The sequence below is a fragment of the Cavia porcellus genome, unplaced genomic scaffold (assembly GCF_034190915.1).
Source record: "Cavia porcellus strain 051 isolate PalLab524CR breed Dunkin Hartley unplaced genomic scaffold, mCavPor4.1 scaffold_10, whole genome shotgun sequence".
In the NCBI taxonomy this organism is placed as follows: Eukaryota; Metazoa; Chordata; class Mammalia; order Rodentia; family Caviidae; genus Cavia; species Cavia porcellus.
The window spans coordinates 83,773,603-83,790,453 of record NW_026947493.1 but is presented as its reverse complement, the minus strand read 5'-3'; the positions used below and the strand labels follow the sequence as shown (position 1 = coordinate 83,790,453).

Sequence of the window (16,851 nt, the reverse complement as noted above, 5' to 3'; positions counted from 1 at the left end):
CCCACTTTGTAAGTTAACCTGATCACAGTTACATCTGTCCAGGGAGAAGGCACGGACCCTCTGGGCTCCGGTCCCATCTGTTCTGGGCCCCCACCGGGTATCTTGGGATGAATTCCCTGTGGAACACCGAGGCCACTGTGATGATGTTTACTGTGGTTAATCAGCCAATCCCAAACCAGCATTTCCGTATTTGGGGTGTGCTGAGACAGCTGTTGGATAATGTTCCGATTCTTATCAGAGATACATGTTTTATTGGGAGTAATGTGGGTGATAAAACCCGGGGAACTGGCGGCCAGGCCTTCTCTAGTCTGAAACGTGCAGTCCCTGGAGCTCAGAGACCTCACAGAAGCAGTGGCCCTGCCTGCCCTGAGGACACCATGTGATTTCGGGGCTGCTTCTCATCCACAGGAAGCTCGGAAGAGCGGCCTGTATCTGACACCTGTCCTGCTCCGGAGAGCTTTGTACAGTTCGCAGCTCAGCCCAAACGCAGCCGCCCTCTGCAGGGTGGGATGCAGGCGTGGCCCAGAGGGACGGACGGGAAGGGCCAGCCAAGGACCGGTCTGTTCCCTTGCCTTGCCCCCTTGCCACTGCCACCGTCGGGGAGTGGACAGACTCCGGGAGGAGGCAGACGGCCCTCTTCAGTTCTCTCTCTGGTATTTTGGTTCCCCTTCATGTGCCCCTGCGTCAGTTTGCTGATTGGCCCACTGTGTGCAAATGCATCACTTTGGATGTGTGGTCTCCTTTCAGGTGCCCACTGGCTCACGAGAGGGGAGCTCTGAAGCAGTGTGCTACTCGGGTTTTCCTCTTCCCCCAGTGAGACCCCGAGACCGCTGACCTGAACCCCCAGAACCACATGGTGGCTAAAATGCCCGTGTCTACGTTGTGGTAAATAGAGGCTTATTTCCCTTCATCTGCAGCTTCCTGACATCCCAGGGGCCTTCAGCCCGTGTGCTTTTGTCCTTTAGACATCCCACGAGTGGCCAGTTCACGGCCATCTTGTGGGCACTGAAGGCAGGGCCGTGATTAGCCTGGTCCTTTCCCTCCTGACCACCACGGTGAGTCCCGTTCCAGCCCTCACGCAGCCACTCTGTGACTCCTCTGAAGTTGGCTGGGCCGTCCAGGGTGAGCCTCGAGCTTTGCCCTGGAAAATCTAATTCTGGCCTCTGTGGAATTCAGTCACTGCGTTCTCAAAGCTCACAGGGGTCTGCAGAAAAGCCTGGATTCAGACCTTCCCCTGCACAGATCGTCCAGCAGGCACGTCCTTTCCTGCCAACATCCTTTTCAGTCTCTGCTCCTTTATTTTGCTTTTTAAATGGAAAGCTGACCCTGTATTTTAGATTCCCGCTTCTCTTTTGGTGATTCGGTGTCTTCTCTTGTATTTTTCTCCTGTCTCGTTGGTGATCTACATTAACCCTAGATTTACTCTCTGAGCCCTGGGAGACCTGCAGGACTGACACAAAGGCCCGTGAAAGGCGAGGCAGGGCCCTGGAGCAGAGGGAGAAGTGAGCGTGGCCCAGCGCCCTCCTGCCTGGTGGGCCGGGAGGGGCTTGGAGCGAGTTCTGGGAGCGCTGGGGACCCGTGTAGAGCTTTACGCAGAGGGTGACACTGTCCGGCGTGTGTTTCTAGATGGTCACCCTGGGGAGCCACGTGAGATTAGACAGCCAGGCGTCAGGAGAGGGAGGAGAGCGAACCCCGAGAAGAGAGGAGACCAGGGAGGAGGCGGTGCAGCTGGGACTGAAGTGGTGACCATGCAGACGGTGACAGTGACGAAGCTGGCACACACTGATGGGGCCAGGCTGAGGGCAGGTTGGGATCAGGGAGCCATCACAGAGTCACACAGCAAACCTGGGAACCAGTTCCTGTTTGTTCCGCTGCAGTGGGCACGTCCAGTGTGCAGCCTTCAGTGAGGCACGAAGGGCACCTGGAGGACAGTGTAGGCTCTGCCCTGTGTCCCCCCACCCCCAGCTGGCCGGCCATGCTCTCTCGGCCTCTGCAGCCTGCACCCGTCTCCCAGGGGCTCCGCTGGCTCTGTCTGGAAACCCAGGGAGTCTCCCGTGACTGCTGTCTACGTCTTTCTTCTGTCGGTAGCTTTCTCACTGCGGGCACAAATTCCTGAGATACACAGCTTTGAAGAGGAGACGTTTTGGGTCTGCTCAGGGTCTGAGAGGCCTCAGTCCATGGCTCACCGGCTCCAAGGTGAGGACAGTCTGGCGGAGGGGCGTGACAGGGCAGAGCCCACAGTTCATGGTGGCCGGAAAGCAGAGCACAGGCAGAGAAGCACCCACCAAGGCACCACCCTGTGACCCACCTCCTCCAGCCGTGCCCTGCCTACCAACAAACTCAGCCGTGAGCATCGGTGGGCGCCCACTGCTGAGGGTGGCCCCCAGGGTCCGGCCACCTGTCCAGCGGTTTCTCATGCAGTCAAGCTGCCCCTGAAGATGAGGTTAAGGTTATCGGGCACAGCCCCTCTGACTTGAGCCTTGGGTGTCCTGTGGCCACCTGCCACCTCCGCTTGGGTGTCTAACCAGCATCCCTGCAGTGAGACGCCACAGCTGCGCACCGACTCCCGTGGCCCTGGCTCACCCCGAAGCCTTGCTTCAATTCCCTTCTCCCCATCTCTGTGTCATTCCAGCGCTTACCGCACTGGCTCAGGCTCAGGACCTCAGGTTGTGGCCCCTGAGGGCCTTTGCTCCCTTCCCGCCTCTGAACCTTGGTCACTGCCGTGCACCCCATCTTCAGGCTGTGCCTGCAGCCTGTGGCCTCCTCCCTGCTCCCAGCCACCTCGCCCACGCCACGTGGCTTGTGGCCTTTCCACCAGGCTCTTCCCACCTGTCCTCTTCAGCCTGCCCTGGCCTCTGCGGCCGCAGTGACCCGGCAGAGTGTAAGTCACCTCATCACTGCTCGGCTCCGAGCCTCCTCCAGGGCCCGTCATCGGGCCGCCCTGCCCATGTCACCCTGTCCTGCCCCCCCCCCCCGCTCCTCCATGAGCACTGCCTCGGGGGCCTGAGCTCATCGCCCGCTGCTTTCTCTGCTCGAGGCTGGCTTCTCCCGAGCTCTCCCGGCTCCTCCCTCACCTGCTGGGGTGTGTGTGTGTGTGTGTTTCCGAGGTCACTTTCTCAGCCAGGCCTCCTGGCTGTGATTTAACGGCCCAGTGTCCCCCCCTCCCCCGGGCGAAGAGTTTTTGCCTCTGTTCCCAGGCCCATGGCTCGCACGCCCGGCACGCAGCTGGCCCCTGCTGATGGGTTTCTCCTCCCTCTTCTCTACTTCCCTGGATGTTTGCCACACTGTTATCGTCTCTGTCCGCGCTTTGTCCATAACAGGCAAGGTGGAAAAACCCGTGGGCCACCATGGCTTGGACTCAGGTCGACCAGCTGTGTGGCTTGGGACAGCTCACTTAGCCTCTCTGAGAGTGGAAAAGGCTGCCTGGCCCAGCACACAGAGTTGCTGTGAAGGCTTCATAGAATAATGTGTGAAAGATCACTGTCTTGGTCCCGTTGACGTTACTATAACAAAATACCAGCGCTGAGAACTTTATGCAGAAAAGTGCATTTTGCTGTTTGGAAGGCTGAAAGGCCAGTATCAGGCAGCCCCATCTGTGTGGACTTTGGTAAGGGACTTGTGGCTGTGTCACAGCCTGGCAGGTGGCACCCAGAAGGCAGAGAGGTCACCAGCAAGACAGAAAGCAAGAGGCTGGAAAGGACCAGGCTGGCTCCTGTGCACTCTCTACTCTCAGGGGAAGTAACCTGTCCCTGGAGCCTGCTCCACTCCTGAGCCATGGGTGGGCACCGAGCCCCACAACCTGCCCTCCACTCTTCAGTCCCCCCGTCTCACCCCACCACCCCCAGGGTCCAGCTGCTGGCACACTGGCCTTTGAGGACAAATGCAGTCAAAACCATGGCAGCCATCAAAGATAAGATGTTAGTGTTGTTCACCCGCATCTGTCCCTAGCTCAGCTCGCGAGTTTCACTTCTAGGACTGTCTCACCTGATTCTCATGTCAAGGCCTGAGACACGAGCTTGGGGTCTGAATTCGTGCTACAAGTGGGAACCCTGAGGTGCAGCCAGAGTTAAGTAGATTAACATGTGAGCAGCAGGGCCAGGCTTGAGGCCGGCTGTGTCCTGTTCTGTGTCCTGAGCTTTCCCGGGGCGTTCTCTGTGCAGACACAATCTGGGAGGACTGTGTGGGGTGACAGAAAGGATCTGACCTGAGGGACAACTTCTGTCGCCCTACGCAGCTGCTTGACGGAGTTCTGTCCCCTGCTCCAGTTGAAGCAGGCAGAAATCCCCGCCTTCCAGAGGTACCGTCAAGCGCTCCTCTCTTCCTCCTGCTCCCGGGAGCTGTGACACTGTCACACACACCCCGGGTTGTCCTGCTATCGAACCACAGCCAGATGGTTTTCTTAAGTTCAGTCTTCATACTTAGTAATGTGCCGTAGTTAAATACTGAGACAAACTCGGGACTAAACGCCAGGCGCTCGCTCCCCAAATCACTTACTCTGTGCCGCTCGCGTTCTGGCCTTTCTGTGCAAATGACTTTGTAAATGCGCTGTAATTACTGTCTACCGAAAACCAGCAGCTCGCAGATCAGCTTGGTAGGAGGCGAAGCCAAATGTTGAGGCAATTTGTTTTTAGTGAAAAACAACTAATAAATGAGAGCACTTCTTAAGTGTTGGGAAAAGTGAAGTTGGGTTTGAAGAAACAGCGCTTTGTATGTGCAGGGAGACAAATCATTCTTTAAAGGATTAGATTTAAATATCAAAACGGCAGTCCTCTGGCCAAGCCGGGCACAGTGCGATTTGCAAATAACAGAGCTGTAATAATGGTGATTTGATGAACACCACGTTCAGAAGATTGCCCCAAAAGGAAAACTTGAAATTCCTTGTAAATTCCATTAAGTGTTTTGGAGCTCTGCAGCCTCATGTATTATGTATGACCTCATGTTTCTGAGTTCTGGCCACAGGCACCGTGCCAGCTTAGCAACCAAATGACAAAGCTTCAAAATTCTAATACAAACCAGCCTCTCTAAGTTTCTTTTCTTAACCTCCAGGGAGAAAAAAAAATCACAAGAGGGAAGAGAAAGTTACTGGAACATCTGATTTATCAATTCTCTTTGTGCTGTATTTAGAGTCGCAGTTTCATTTGACTGACTCCTGTAGAAAGCGAGACTTGCTAGCTTCTCGCCAAGGGGAAAGGTTGTGCCTTCTCTCAGTGAGGAGCAGAACCAGAGCCAGGTTCTCCTCCAGCGCAGAATCAGAAAACAAATCAACTTACTTTTCGCTATAGCTGGAAATATTTGAGCTACAAGATGTGCTAAATTCTGCCCTGCTCTCCCTCCACCTTTCTTTCCTTACATTCTTCTGCTAGTACTTGGATTCCCCGCAGAGCATCCGCCTTCTTAGTGTCAGCCGGTGCAGACTGCCGGGAGCCAGCGTTATCAGGCTGGCACGGCCTCTGCCGCTCCATCGTTTGCCTGCTTGTTCTTTTTCCCGAGGAGCAATCACAGATGGTCAGAGGGAAGCGCGGCCCTGCCCATGACGCGTGTTTACTTTCCTCTCTGCAGCTGAGATCTCGCCGCCAGGATGGGGAAGCAGAACAGCAAGCTGCGGCCCGAGGTCATGCAGGACTTGCTGGAAAGCACAGACTTCACGGAGCACGAGATCCAGGAGTGGTACAAAGGCTTCCTGAGAGACTGCCCCAGCGGACACTTGTCCATGGAGGAGTTTAAGAAAATATACGGGAACTTTTTCCCTTACGGAGACGCTTCCAAGTTCGCAGAGCATGTCTTCCGCACCTTTGACGCCAATGGCGACGGGACCATAGACTTCAGAGAGTTCATCATCGCCCTCAGCGTGACCTCGCGGGGGAAGCTGGAGCAGAAGCTCAAGTGGGCCTTCAGCATGTACGACCTGGACGGCAACGGCTACATCAGCAAGGCGGAGATGCTGGAGATCGTGCAGGTACGTGGCCTGGTACGGAGCACGGCACGGAGAGTCGGAGGTGCGAGCGGGGGTCTCTCTGAAGGGTTCTGCCACACTGTGGCCTGGAGGGCTGCACAGAGGGTCACATGGTGGGGGCATCTCTGACGGCTCAGCCCACTCTGGCGACGTTGGGCCCATGTTCTTGCCTGTCACAAGTCACCCGGTGCTTCGGGGGACCCACATGACACGGGTGACATGCACTTCAAAGCTGGTCCTAGGTTTAGGTCTAAAATGTCCCCCAAGAGCCTCAGGGGCTCCAAAGTGGAGCTTTGGAGGGTGACTGGATCACTCACTGAGTTCCCCACTGAATGTGCTGTTAGGCGACAGGAGTGTGATCTGACAGGGACACCCTTGTCCCTGGATGCTCCCCCCACCCCTGTCATGGGTTGAGCAGCTTTGCTAGGTCCTCACACCCTGCCATTTCTGCCTTGGAGCCAACCATGGACTGAACCCTGTGCAACCATGAGCCAAATAAACCTTCAAGTTGCAAGCGTCAGGTATTTTGTCCTAGTGATGGCAAACTAATACAATTGATCATACTTATCATGGCCCCTCGCTCACCCTTGGGATGACCTGCCTGGGCCTCAGCCTATGGTTGAGAGTCCATATCTCTTGGAGTGCTGTTGATGATCAAGCTCTGATCTGGGTTCAAATCCTGCATCTTTCAGTGTGCCACCCTGACAACACTGGTTTCCATAGCAATGTCATCTGCGAACAGAACAACTGGCCATACTCACCAGTGCCATGGAGCAACTCTCCATGGGAAATGGCTCTCATGGTGCCAACTGTGACTGCCTTCTCCTCGTAGTACCTCAGCAAACTTTGGGGAAGTGGGGAAACCGGTCAGGAGCGTGGCAGTGGCAGCTTGTTCAGCAGTGGCAGGGTGGGGGTGGGGGGCCCAGAGACAAACCTGCAGGGAGGACCTAGGCCTCAGGAGAAAGCAGGTGTCAGCTGCAAAAGGAAGGGGACTTGGGGTGAAAGTGCTGGTGCTGGGCAGGTGAGTGGGGTGCAGGAGGAAAGCGTCTGGGGGCTTTGGCTCCCTGCAGGTCTCAACTCTGAGGTCACCCCACCCCACGGCAGCCTGGCAGGTGTCCTGTGACAGTGGAGCTCCTGTCCTGTGACTGGCACGGCAGGAGGGGTGGGGTGTTGCAGGAGGAGGTGGGAATGCAAGGGACCCTGGGGACTGGTCACGGAAGTGGGGAATGGATCCCCAAAGCCTGCAACCCTGACCTGAGACTGATGGCTGCAGCCAAGGCCTGGGCTGCTCCTGCTCCCACACCAGGGGAGAGACCACTGCAGACACCGGAGGGGTAAAGGGCAGGGACCCCAGGTGGCCCCGCACACCCAGGACACGTTCCTGGCTGGGCCACAGTGCTCTTCCTTACCTGCGGCAAGAGCTCTCGGGAGCAGCTTGTGCCATGGACGCCGCGGGCCTGAGACAAAAGCCTCTCCCTTCCCCTTGGGGCAAGCACATAGCAGATAGGCAGAAAAGGAGAAAAATTATCTGTAACCCCACCCCTGCCCACAAAAAGAATCCCTGCTGATAGTTTTTAAAAAGTTTCCTTTTTAACATTGTAACACACGCTTCTCATGCCATAAAAACACTTACATTGTCTTAAAGTAGGTGACTACAGCCCACAACAGGTAATGGAAGCACAGTCCTATCCTGACAGTCCTTGCAAGGATAGGTCACAACCAAACCTGTCTTGCTGCGTATTTAGCTTGTTTTCAGTTTTTATTATTAGGTACAATCCTACAGCTTTCAGAAATACAATAGCAAATCAACAACCCTTCTGCCTAAAGCTTTTTTCTGTTTTTAGGGTTATTCCCTTAGGATAGTTTCCCAGTGACTGGCCGTAGACACTGCCACATTGTTTTCTCCATGTTCCCCCAGGTGTGATTGCTGTTCCTGCGTAATTCTACTTTCCTGATTTTTCTGATTGCTAATTTAACAAAAAGCAAATTTCCAAAGGTGATTCACTGTATCAGTTAGCTTTCTGCTGCTATAACAAATCCCCTAAATAATCAGCTTCTCGAGAAGGAAGGTCTAACGTGGATCACACTTTTTGAGACTTCATGTCGTGATCCGGTGGCCCCACCGCTTCTGGAAGGTCTGTGTGGTGGAGGGAGAGGCTGGGGTCCTGCAGTTCCCCTTTGAGGATACCCCCAGTGTCCTGAAGACCCCCCCCCCATCAGCCCCACTCCTTAACCACCTTCTCACAGTGCCACAGGCTGTGGGCCACACCTTCCACTAGGGACCCCTTGAGATCCAAACTATAGAGTCGCTTGAGTTAGCCCTCATCTGTGTCCATTTTCTTCTGGGAAATCGGGGCTCCACCTCTCTGAGAGAAAAACGGGTTTCTATCCTGCTGGAGAGTTGCTCCTTGACCAGGGTCTGAGGAAGAACCTCCGGCCAGCCGCAGCATCATCACCTATTCTGTTCGGCTGTCCAGCCCGGTTCCCAGCCATGCTGCTTGGGATGTGGCTGCTGAGGCAGGGCGGAACCCACAGACCGCGTGGGCTTATGCAGGAAGCCAGCCTTTATTTGCACCTAGCATTTAGCACCGGTGAAGTAGCTGGCATGGTACTTTCTCATGCTGTGGATTCCAGACACAGTGGGAAACAGGCAGAAGATGCTAGAAGACACTGCCCAGACCCCACGATGAGCACAGAGTGTAAAAAGCGATCACACAAACAGAGACGGATCAGCGTGACAGAGGCCCATCCATTCCTAAGAGCTGACTGCTCAATGGGTTCCTAAGGACTCGCAGTGAAAGGCTCGTCTTTCCTAGGCCATTCCCACAGTGCCCCGCCCCGATGATTAATATTCAAAGCTGCAGGAAATTCTGCAGCCCCCTGGAGCGACTTCCAAAGCATCAAAAGATCCCATCTGACCATTTCATAGAGGCTCTGAGGCTGTATTCAGCTGCTTTGCAAGCTGCAAATGCACGGTTCCTCCCATTCTTATTATGCTAATCTCCCTGCTTTCCGTAGCCTGGCTGAATTGGGACTTACTCTTTTCTTTCTTTCTTTCTTTCTTTTTTTTTTTTAATCTTTTCTCCTTCCTGTTTCAAAGCGCACAGTCTCCAGGTCTTTATCACAGTAGCAGGCGGCTTTGTGCTGGTCGGGCCCTTCTTCCTGCTCTTTGTCCCGGCCGGGCCGCACCGCCTGAGTGCAGGCAGACAGGCATTTGCTATAGAAGTCCGTTCCATTTCGCCTTTGCGCCTGGGAAAATGTCTATGGAAGGCAGCGTGGCGTGGCGTGTTGAGCTGTGGCCACAGAGCCACAGCAAATTAAGATTCTACCTGGGAACCCAGGTCTTGTGCTTGGCTCATAAATTCTCACCTGAGCCCTGACCCTCAAGACTCAAAGATTCAGGCAATTTAATGAAAAATGCTTGTTTGCATTCTTTGCTGTTTCACAGTTTTGGTAGAAAAGACTGGAAGGTTCGAGACCACTGTGGGTTCTGCTCGGTGGTGCCATCCACTGCTGGCTTCCCACCCTGCTGTTGTGCAGCACCACAACCCAGTGGATTTGCAACCTCCGTTTATTATCCTGCGGTTCTAAAGTCCGGAGTCGGAAATCAGCTTCAGCGGTTACTAGGAAGGTGTGGCCAGGGTTGTTTGTGTGTGTCGAGGGTGTGTTTGGGGCTTTTACAGAAAACCCTTTTCCTTGAAGCTCCCTGTGTCCCTGGGCATGTGGCCCTCTTCATCCCCCACGCTCGGTCCAGGAGGTCAGTTTGGGTCGCCCGCCACGTGTCTCCAGGGTCCCAGTCTCTTCTGTTGTAAAGACCTCGACCACACAGACAATCCTGCAGAACCCTCCCTTCTCAGGAACCACATCTGCAAACTGCCTCTTCCTGAGCAAGGTCACAGAGCCAGAGGTTCTGGGGATCCGGGGTGCACAGCAGGGCTCTCACACTGCTGAGATTCCTGTGTGCTCTGTGAGGACGGACTGCGTGTAGCAGGGTAGGGACACTGCTTAGCCACACATGTGCCGCAGTGCAACTGTGCTCTTTTTCAGTAAAAATTTTTGTGCTGTATCAACATCTGGGTGAACAAGAAAAACCACATGCAGATTTATTTCTAGAGCTTTAAATGGACTTCCTCACATTTGTGTGTGCATGTGTGTTTTACAGTGTCTTATTAGGAGCATGTTTTAGGCTTGATGTTTTATTATTGGATTGAAATCATCTCTCGGGAATTTTCTCCAGACAGGGTCTCACTGTGTAGTGCAGGCTGACCTTGAACTCACTGTGTAGCCCAAACTGGCCTTGAACTTGCAGTGATCTTCCTGCCTCTGCCTCTCAGTGCTGGAAGTACAGGCCTGCGCCACCACGCCTGGCCCTTGGGAGTCTTGGCCAGGTGGCGGCCTCCACTTTCCCCATTCCCACAGGAGCTTGTCTCCCCTTGCTGGCTGCAGAGAACCCCACACAAGAGGAAAGAGACTCCTTCCTGCCCCGCCTGGGTCCCTAGCAGGCTTGGACCCTACTGGAGTAAGGCTGAGGAAGGGGCGGCCTGGCTGATTCTGCCCTGGATGTGGTGAGGTGCAGGCTGCATCCCAGGTTGAGAAGGGACATCATGTGCTTCCCCTGTTCTCAGAGGGCAGCTAACTGGAGCCATCATGAGGCTCGAGCCCCAGGACTATCAGGGTGCAGATGTGTGGAAACCACACTGCATCAGCCTTAGGATGGGATAGAAATTACAGATTTAGACGAAAACCGATTAACTGTACCCAGACCCAAGCTGAAGAGAGAGCCAAAGAAGAGCCATGTGTGAACAGGATTCTGGGCAAGGCGGGCCAGCGTCCCCTTGCCCCGTGTATGTTACTGCCATCTCCGACCCAGCCTGCCTGCCTTCCCTCCACCCTGAGATACATCCTGCTCTTGGTCCCCAAGCTCAGCGTCCCTGTTTTACGCAGCCCGTCTGTGGCGATTCCCTGGGTTGGGTCAGTTATGGTGAGTCAGGCACCCAGGGCAGTGCCTGCCCCGTCCATTTGGACCACAGTTGTCACCACCAGTTTTCAGAACTGGGCAAGACCTCACCCTGCCACCCAGGGTGAAGTCACTTCCTATTCAGGGGACAGAGTACAACGGTGGGCAGAATCCCCATGAAGCTGTTTACCTTGACGTTAAAGGTACAGCCCCAAGGAAACGCGAGGTTGCCCACCAGTCTCCCCACGGGAATCACAGCGGAGATGTCTCTGACCCCAGGACTCCTCGCCTCTGTCCCTGCTGGCTCTTTATTTCACGCCTGGGGGTAAATTATAACCTTGGGTTTATGCTGTGGCGCTCACAGGACTCAGACAAAGAAACGGCACCTTTCCAGGGACGGCGTGACTGATGCCAGGTAGGCAGGGTCTCCGTGCCCAGGGCATGCAGGGGACTGTCAGGGAAATCTGGGTGTGCCTAAGCCCAGGTGGTGGCCACATCCAAGGGAAAACCCTTCCGCGCTGACAGCTGCCAGGGTTCCTCACTGCCGTCCTCCAGGGCTCACTTCAGAGCCCAAGTAATTAGCAAACTCACTCGCCCGGATGCTAATGATTGCTCTGAACAAACTTGGCATCCAGCTGCTCGTTGTTTTAAGAATCTAGCCCTTCTCCCACCTGCCTGTGACAGGGTTACCCGGCACTTCTGCAGACAGCCAAAGGTGAGCTTCTGCACACTGCGCGTCTGCATTTTCACACCTTTTGAATCAATGAAACCCAAGAAAAGAGGTCAGGAGTAGCTGGCAGCACAACACAGGAGACTTCGCTTTCGTTTCTTTCAGCAATGTAGGAAAAACATTTTTTCCTGATTTCCCCTTGCGCTGAACAAGGTGTGTGTTGATCGGTGTGGTGCGGTCATCCTATGGATGAGGCGTCCAGATTAGGGGTTTGCATGCTTTTACATCCTTAAGGCTGCCATGATGCGTTACCCCAAACAGGTGGCCCAGGACAGCAGAAATCTTTTCTACCAAAGTTCTTTCTGGGGCCGAGTTCAAAATGAAAGGATTGGCAGGTCAGTTCCTTGGGGAGATTGTGTCCCACACGTCTCGCCTGGCCTCTAGGGCCTGTCTGCTCTCCATGGGCTTCTTGGGCTGACACAGCGACTCCCCAGCCTGTGCTTCCAGTCCCTGTGTGCCTGTATCCATGGCGGACTGATCAGGCCCACGACCTCCCAAAGGAGTGGACGGCGAAGGTTTAAATCAGAGACAAGTGGTGTAATTTTAAGGCTCCAGGAGGATCAAAACCCTCTCATGGAACTGGAGAGACTAGGGGCTGAAACAAAGAACTTCTCTGGGCAGCCCATATTTATTTGGTTTTCAAACAAAGACAAGGGTTAAAGTGGACAGCGTGGGACCTGAGCAGGACCCTGAGAGATGGATCTAAGACGGCTCGGAGCAGTAAACTATGCTGGTTGAGAGAGCTGTCTTTTACCTCCAGGTTGACCTTCATTGCAGTGGCGAAGTCTAGTTACCGCAGTCTTCATCTGGTTAACTGGGCTGGGAGCCAGGCGTCCTCAGCTGTGCCCTGTCCTGTCCTTGGAGGGTCACAGCGTCACAGACCTCAGCTGGAACCAGTGACTCACAGAGGTTCACTTGCTGTGAATCCAATGCCCATCTCCAGGTGAGGGGCCCACTCTCTGTGGGCCTGGAACTTCAAAACTGTGGGCATAAGATGATTATTCCCACAGCAGTGAAAAGCTGGGTATCACAGCACCTCCTTATTTGCTCCACATAATGTCTCAATCCCTTAAGGAAACCTTTATGAATCGAGCCCTTCAGAAATCATCTTATACTGTAGTCTTTGAAGACTCTAGAAGGCCCTATGGCCACTCACCGCCTGCAGCCTTTCCTCAGGAGATGGCATATCAAACCCTCTTAGTATCTCTGTAGCACTTTACAGAAGGTCTCCCCTCTGCCACCCACCCAAACCATGCCCAAGTCCCCAGCAGCCAGCACTGGACACTCGGAGTTAAGTGCCGAGTTGGCACTGTCAGGCAGAAGCCTGGGGTTTGGGGTGCAGTTTGGGTACTCGGTCTCACGACTGTCCTACGGTGTCCTGTGCCATCCCCTCACTTTCTGTTAGTTTCACAGAGATTGCGCCTTTAAATCTCAACCTCACTGAAGGAGATACTCGCTTTATGATCTTATCAACAGGATTTTTCAAAAGCTCTATCGAAGTACAGCTGATACACAGTTAAAGTTTAGAGGCTGGTGAGTTGTGACGTGCATGTATCTCAATCAAGATATTTACTGTGCATTTATCTGCTCTCTTCAGTTGTTTCTGGTTTTCAGCTGTAACAATAGAGACATTTGTGTACAGGATTTTGCAGGGACACAGGCTTGCATTTCTTTGGGTAAATAGGGATGGAATCGTTGGATCATATGGTGGCTTTGTGTTTAACTTCCTAAGAAATTCTGAACTGTTTTCCAGGGCAGTGTGCAATTTTACATCTGAAAGATCGTTTTCTAACTGAAGATCTCCAAGGTTTGCTCCTGTGGTTTCTTCTATAAGCCTTGGGTCTTACTTTAATCTACAATGCATTTTCAGTTAATTTGCTCAGTATGGTGTGAAGCATCTGAGGTCACCTTCGTGCATATGAGCACCCGCTTGTTTTAGCATCGTTGGTGGCACAGTACCCTCTCCCCACTGAACTGCTCTTACCTCCTGTTGAAAATCAGCTGCCCAGAGTTCTGGATCTACTTCTGGATGTGATTCCATTGTGTCTGGGGTGAGCACCTTGGCTCCACCAGGACAGGAAGCTGACAGAGATCATAAACTCAGTACCAGTGACAAATCAAAGATACAAAGTTTTGGGAGGGAAGACACTTTATTGGGAAGGGCCAAGAAGGACAGGCCAGCCAGCTGCCCAGAAGAGGACCTGGGTAGGGGGCACCGGAAGGTGGATGCCCATGGGCCTTTGTCCTTGGCCAGGGGTCAGAGAGCTTTCCTCCTGCCCGGAACTTGCTGTGACTCAACCAGCTTCCCGGCATCCTGCCCACGTCCTTTCCTGCGGTGTGTGTCACTGCGTGCGCCTTCTTCACGTCTGTGCGGTGTGTGTCACTGCGTGCGCCTTCTTCACATCTGTGCGGTGTGTGTCACTGCGTGCGCCTTCTGTGTCTGCAGTGTGTGTCGCTGCGTGTGCCTTCTTCACGTCTGTGCGGTGTGTGTCACTGCGTGCGCCTTCTTCACATCTGTGCAGTGTGTGTCACTGTGTCGCCTTCTTGTGTCTGTGTACTTACCCGCGGCAGGGCCTGCTCCCCGGGAGGTGCTTCATTCACGGTTAGCTTACAGTCAGCCAAGGGGATGTGCAGTAACACAGTGACCCTAGGGCGTGTGTGTGTGCACGCACGCGTGTACAGGTGTGAGTATACACTAAGACTTTCCCCTGCTCATTTTCCGAGGTGGGCAAGGTCTTGTCTTGGTTCTGAGCTCTTGGCTCTCTCTGTCCATGTGTCCTTTCTCCCTCGGGCAGGTTCCAGGGCCACCTGTGCTGTCCTGGTGCCTTTTTCATATTTGGTTTCATTTACTTTTCTCTGTCCTTGTCCTTGAGACAGTCCCAGGGGAATTTCTCTGGTGAAGTTTTAACTCCTTCCCGTCATGATTAGCCAGAAAGCCTAGAAGCCCTTACACTATTCTCTCCCTGCCCAGACTCCTCCCCCTATAAGTCTACTGATTTAATTTTCTTTTATGTTGACAATACTTGCAGTTTTGATTACTATAGCTTTAAAATAAGTCTTAAAAATCAGACCATGTTAGTTCTCTAATTTTGTTATTTTTCAATGTTATTTTGGCTATTTTACATCATTTCTTCTTTCTCTTTAGAATCAGCTTACCAATGTTTGCAAAAAAAAAAAAAAAACAAAAGAAATGTCTCCTGGGATTCTGGTTGGCTTTGCAACAGCTCCACAGACCAATCTGAGGAGAGCTAACATTTTAGCAGTTTAGCTTTGCCTCCCCAAGGACTCGGTGTGTCGCTCCTTTTATTTGGTCTTTATTTACATTGACTCCACTTTGTGGTTTTCAGTCTTGCAAACCTTTTCTGAATCACCTTAGTAAATTTTGTCATATTTTAGGTTATTGTGAATCTATTCTCTCTCTTTTTGTGGTGGGGGATTAAACTCTGGTATCTCATGAATTCTAGGCAAGCACTCTGCCACTGAGCTACATCCTCACCGTTACAAAAAAAAAAAAAAAAAAAAAAAGAATTGCTTTTTGAGCCGGGGATTTAGCTCAGTGGCACAAAGCGCCTGCCTTGCACATGTGCACGTGGTTGTGAGTTCAATTCCCGGTACCAAAAAGCAAAATTTTTTTTGAGATTACTTTTCAACAAGCTTCCTAGGCTGGCCTCAAACTACTCATTCTGCTCCTGCCTTAGCATCTGTAAGCCGTTTCTTTATTTCACTTCAGTACATAGAACCAAAATGAGGTTTTCTATACTGACGGTGTGCCCTGCAAGCTCACTAAATTCATTGATTATTTTCAGTGGGTGTCTTGTTTTGTTTTTGTAGATTCCAACAGATTTTTCAGTGCAGACAATTATATTGTCTGTAAATAAAGATCATTTTATTCTTTCCCTTTCAATGTGGGTCCTGTTGTTGTTTACATGCCTTATGTTGCCCTAGTTGGGTCCGTTACGCGATACTGAATAAAAGCGGTCGGAGTGGACATCTTTGCTGCTTTCAATCCTAGGGGAAATCACTTGGTCTTCACTAAACGGGGGACTAGCTGGGCTTTTCATAGGCTGCGCTTCCTAAGTTAAGATGTTTCCATGTCCTCTTTAATTCTTAGCTTGCGGATTTTTTTCCTTTTAAAATTATGAACAGATGTTGAATTTGTCTTTTTCTGTATATCAAAGTCATATAGGTTTTTTTCAATTTAATATGATGAATTACATTTTATGTTGAGCCAGGGGTGGGTTCTTAAGATAAATACCGCGTAGTCACAGTGTTTTACCCTTTTAGTATGTACATCACTTACTGAAAGCTGGGTAGCGTTGCTGTGGATAAAGGCATTGGTCTGCGTGCTCTCAGTGCCTCTGTGTCCCTGTGGTCCTGCTGATCTCACAGGATGAACACCTTAGCTGGGCGTCAGGTGCTGCTGGTGTCATAAAATGAGCTGAGGTTTTTGTCTGTCACAGTATTTCTTGGGTCTGTGGGTCTATGGTTCTCATCACACTTGGAATATTTTTAGTAATTATGCTTTGAGAGATCTTTCAGTCTTCCACTCACCCTCCTTTAGGGTCTTTAATTACATATAAACCAGGCAACCTGAAGTTAGCGCATATCCACTGATGTTCTGTTACTTACAAATTTCCCATTGTTTTATTTTGGGTAGTTTTTATTCAAAAGTCTTCAGAGTCACTGATCCTCCTGCAAGGCCTTAATTTGTCATTAATCCTACTATGTATACTTTTTGCCTCAGACATTGTAGCGGTGTTGCTAGAAGTCTGATCTAGGGTGTTTTTGGTGCATGTGTGTCTTCCATGTCTACAGGACACAGTTTTTCTATCTCTTGTGATGTCTGTCTGCTAATTCTAGCAGACGTCAGCTCTGGGTCATTTTCCTGCTTCTTCACATGCCTGGTGATTTTAGGTTGGATGCCAGACATTGTGCATCTTACTGTGTGTGTTAGATATTTTTGCTAACCCTGACACCAACTAGGACTTGTTGGTGGAAATATTAGACTCCACAGTATACACAGTGTACACAGGACCCCCCCCCAAGCTTGAGAAAATCTGACACCATTAGGGAGACAGGGCCCCTGCAGAGACAGCACAGGTCATCTGACTCATGAACGGAGGACAGAGAACAGAGTCAGCTGAAGAAAGAGCCCAAGACAGACTCTGTCCTGGCCCACAGAACTTCTGCAGGCTGAGCTTCACCAAGGGT

General features: G+C 52.1%; 1 protein-coding gene across 6 annotated transcripts in view; it reads left to right on the top strand.

Annotated features, from left to right (window-relative positions):
* Ncald (neurocalcin delta) overlaps positions 1 to 16,851 on the top strand; it is a 265,706-nt gene that overhangs the window by 240,632 nt on the left and 8,223 nt on the right. For 5 of the 6 annotated variants that reach the window (XM_023561768.2, XM_013143821.3, XM_063257690.1 and 2 more), the window contains one exon: positions 5,560 to 5,956. In XM_023561768.2, coding sequence (XP_023417536.1) covers positions 5,579 to 5,956 — 378 coding nt within the window. In that variant the 5' untranslated portion in view covers positions 5,560 to 5,578. Of the gene's footprint in view, positions 1 to 5,559; positions 5,957 to 16,851 lie in introns of those variants that run through there. The other variant, XM_063257689.1, reaches the window with a different exon arrangement.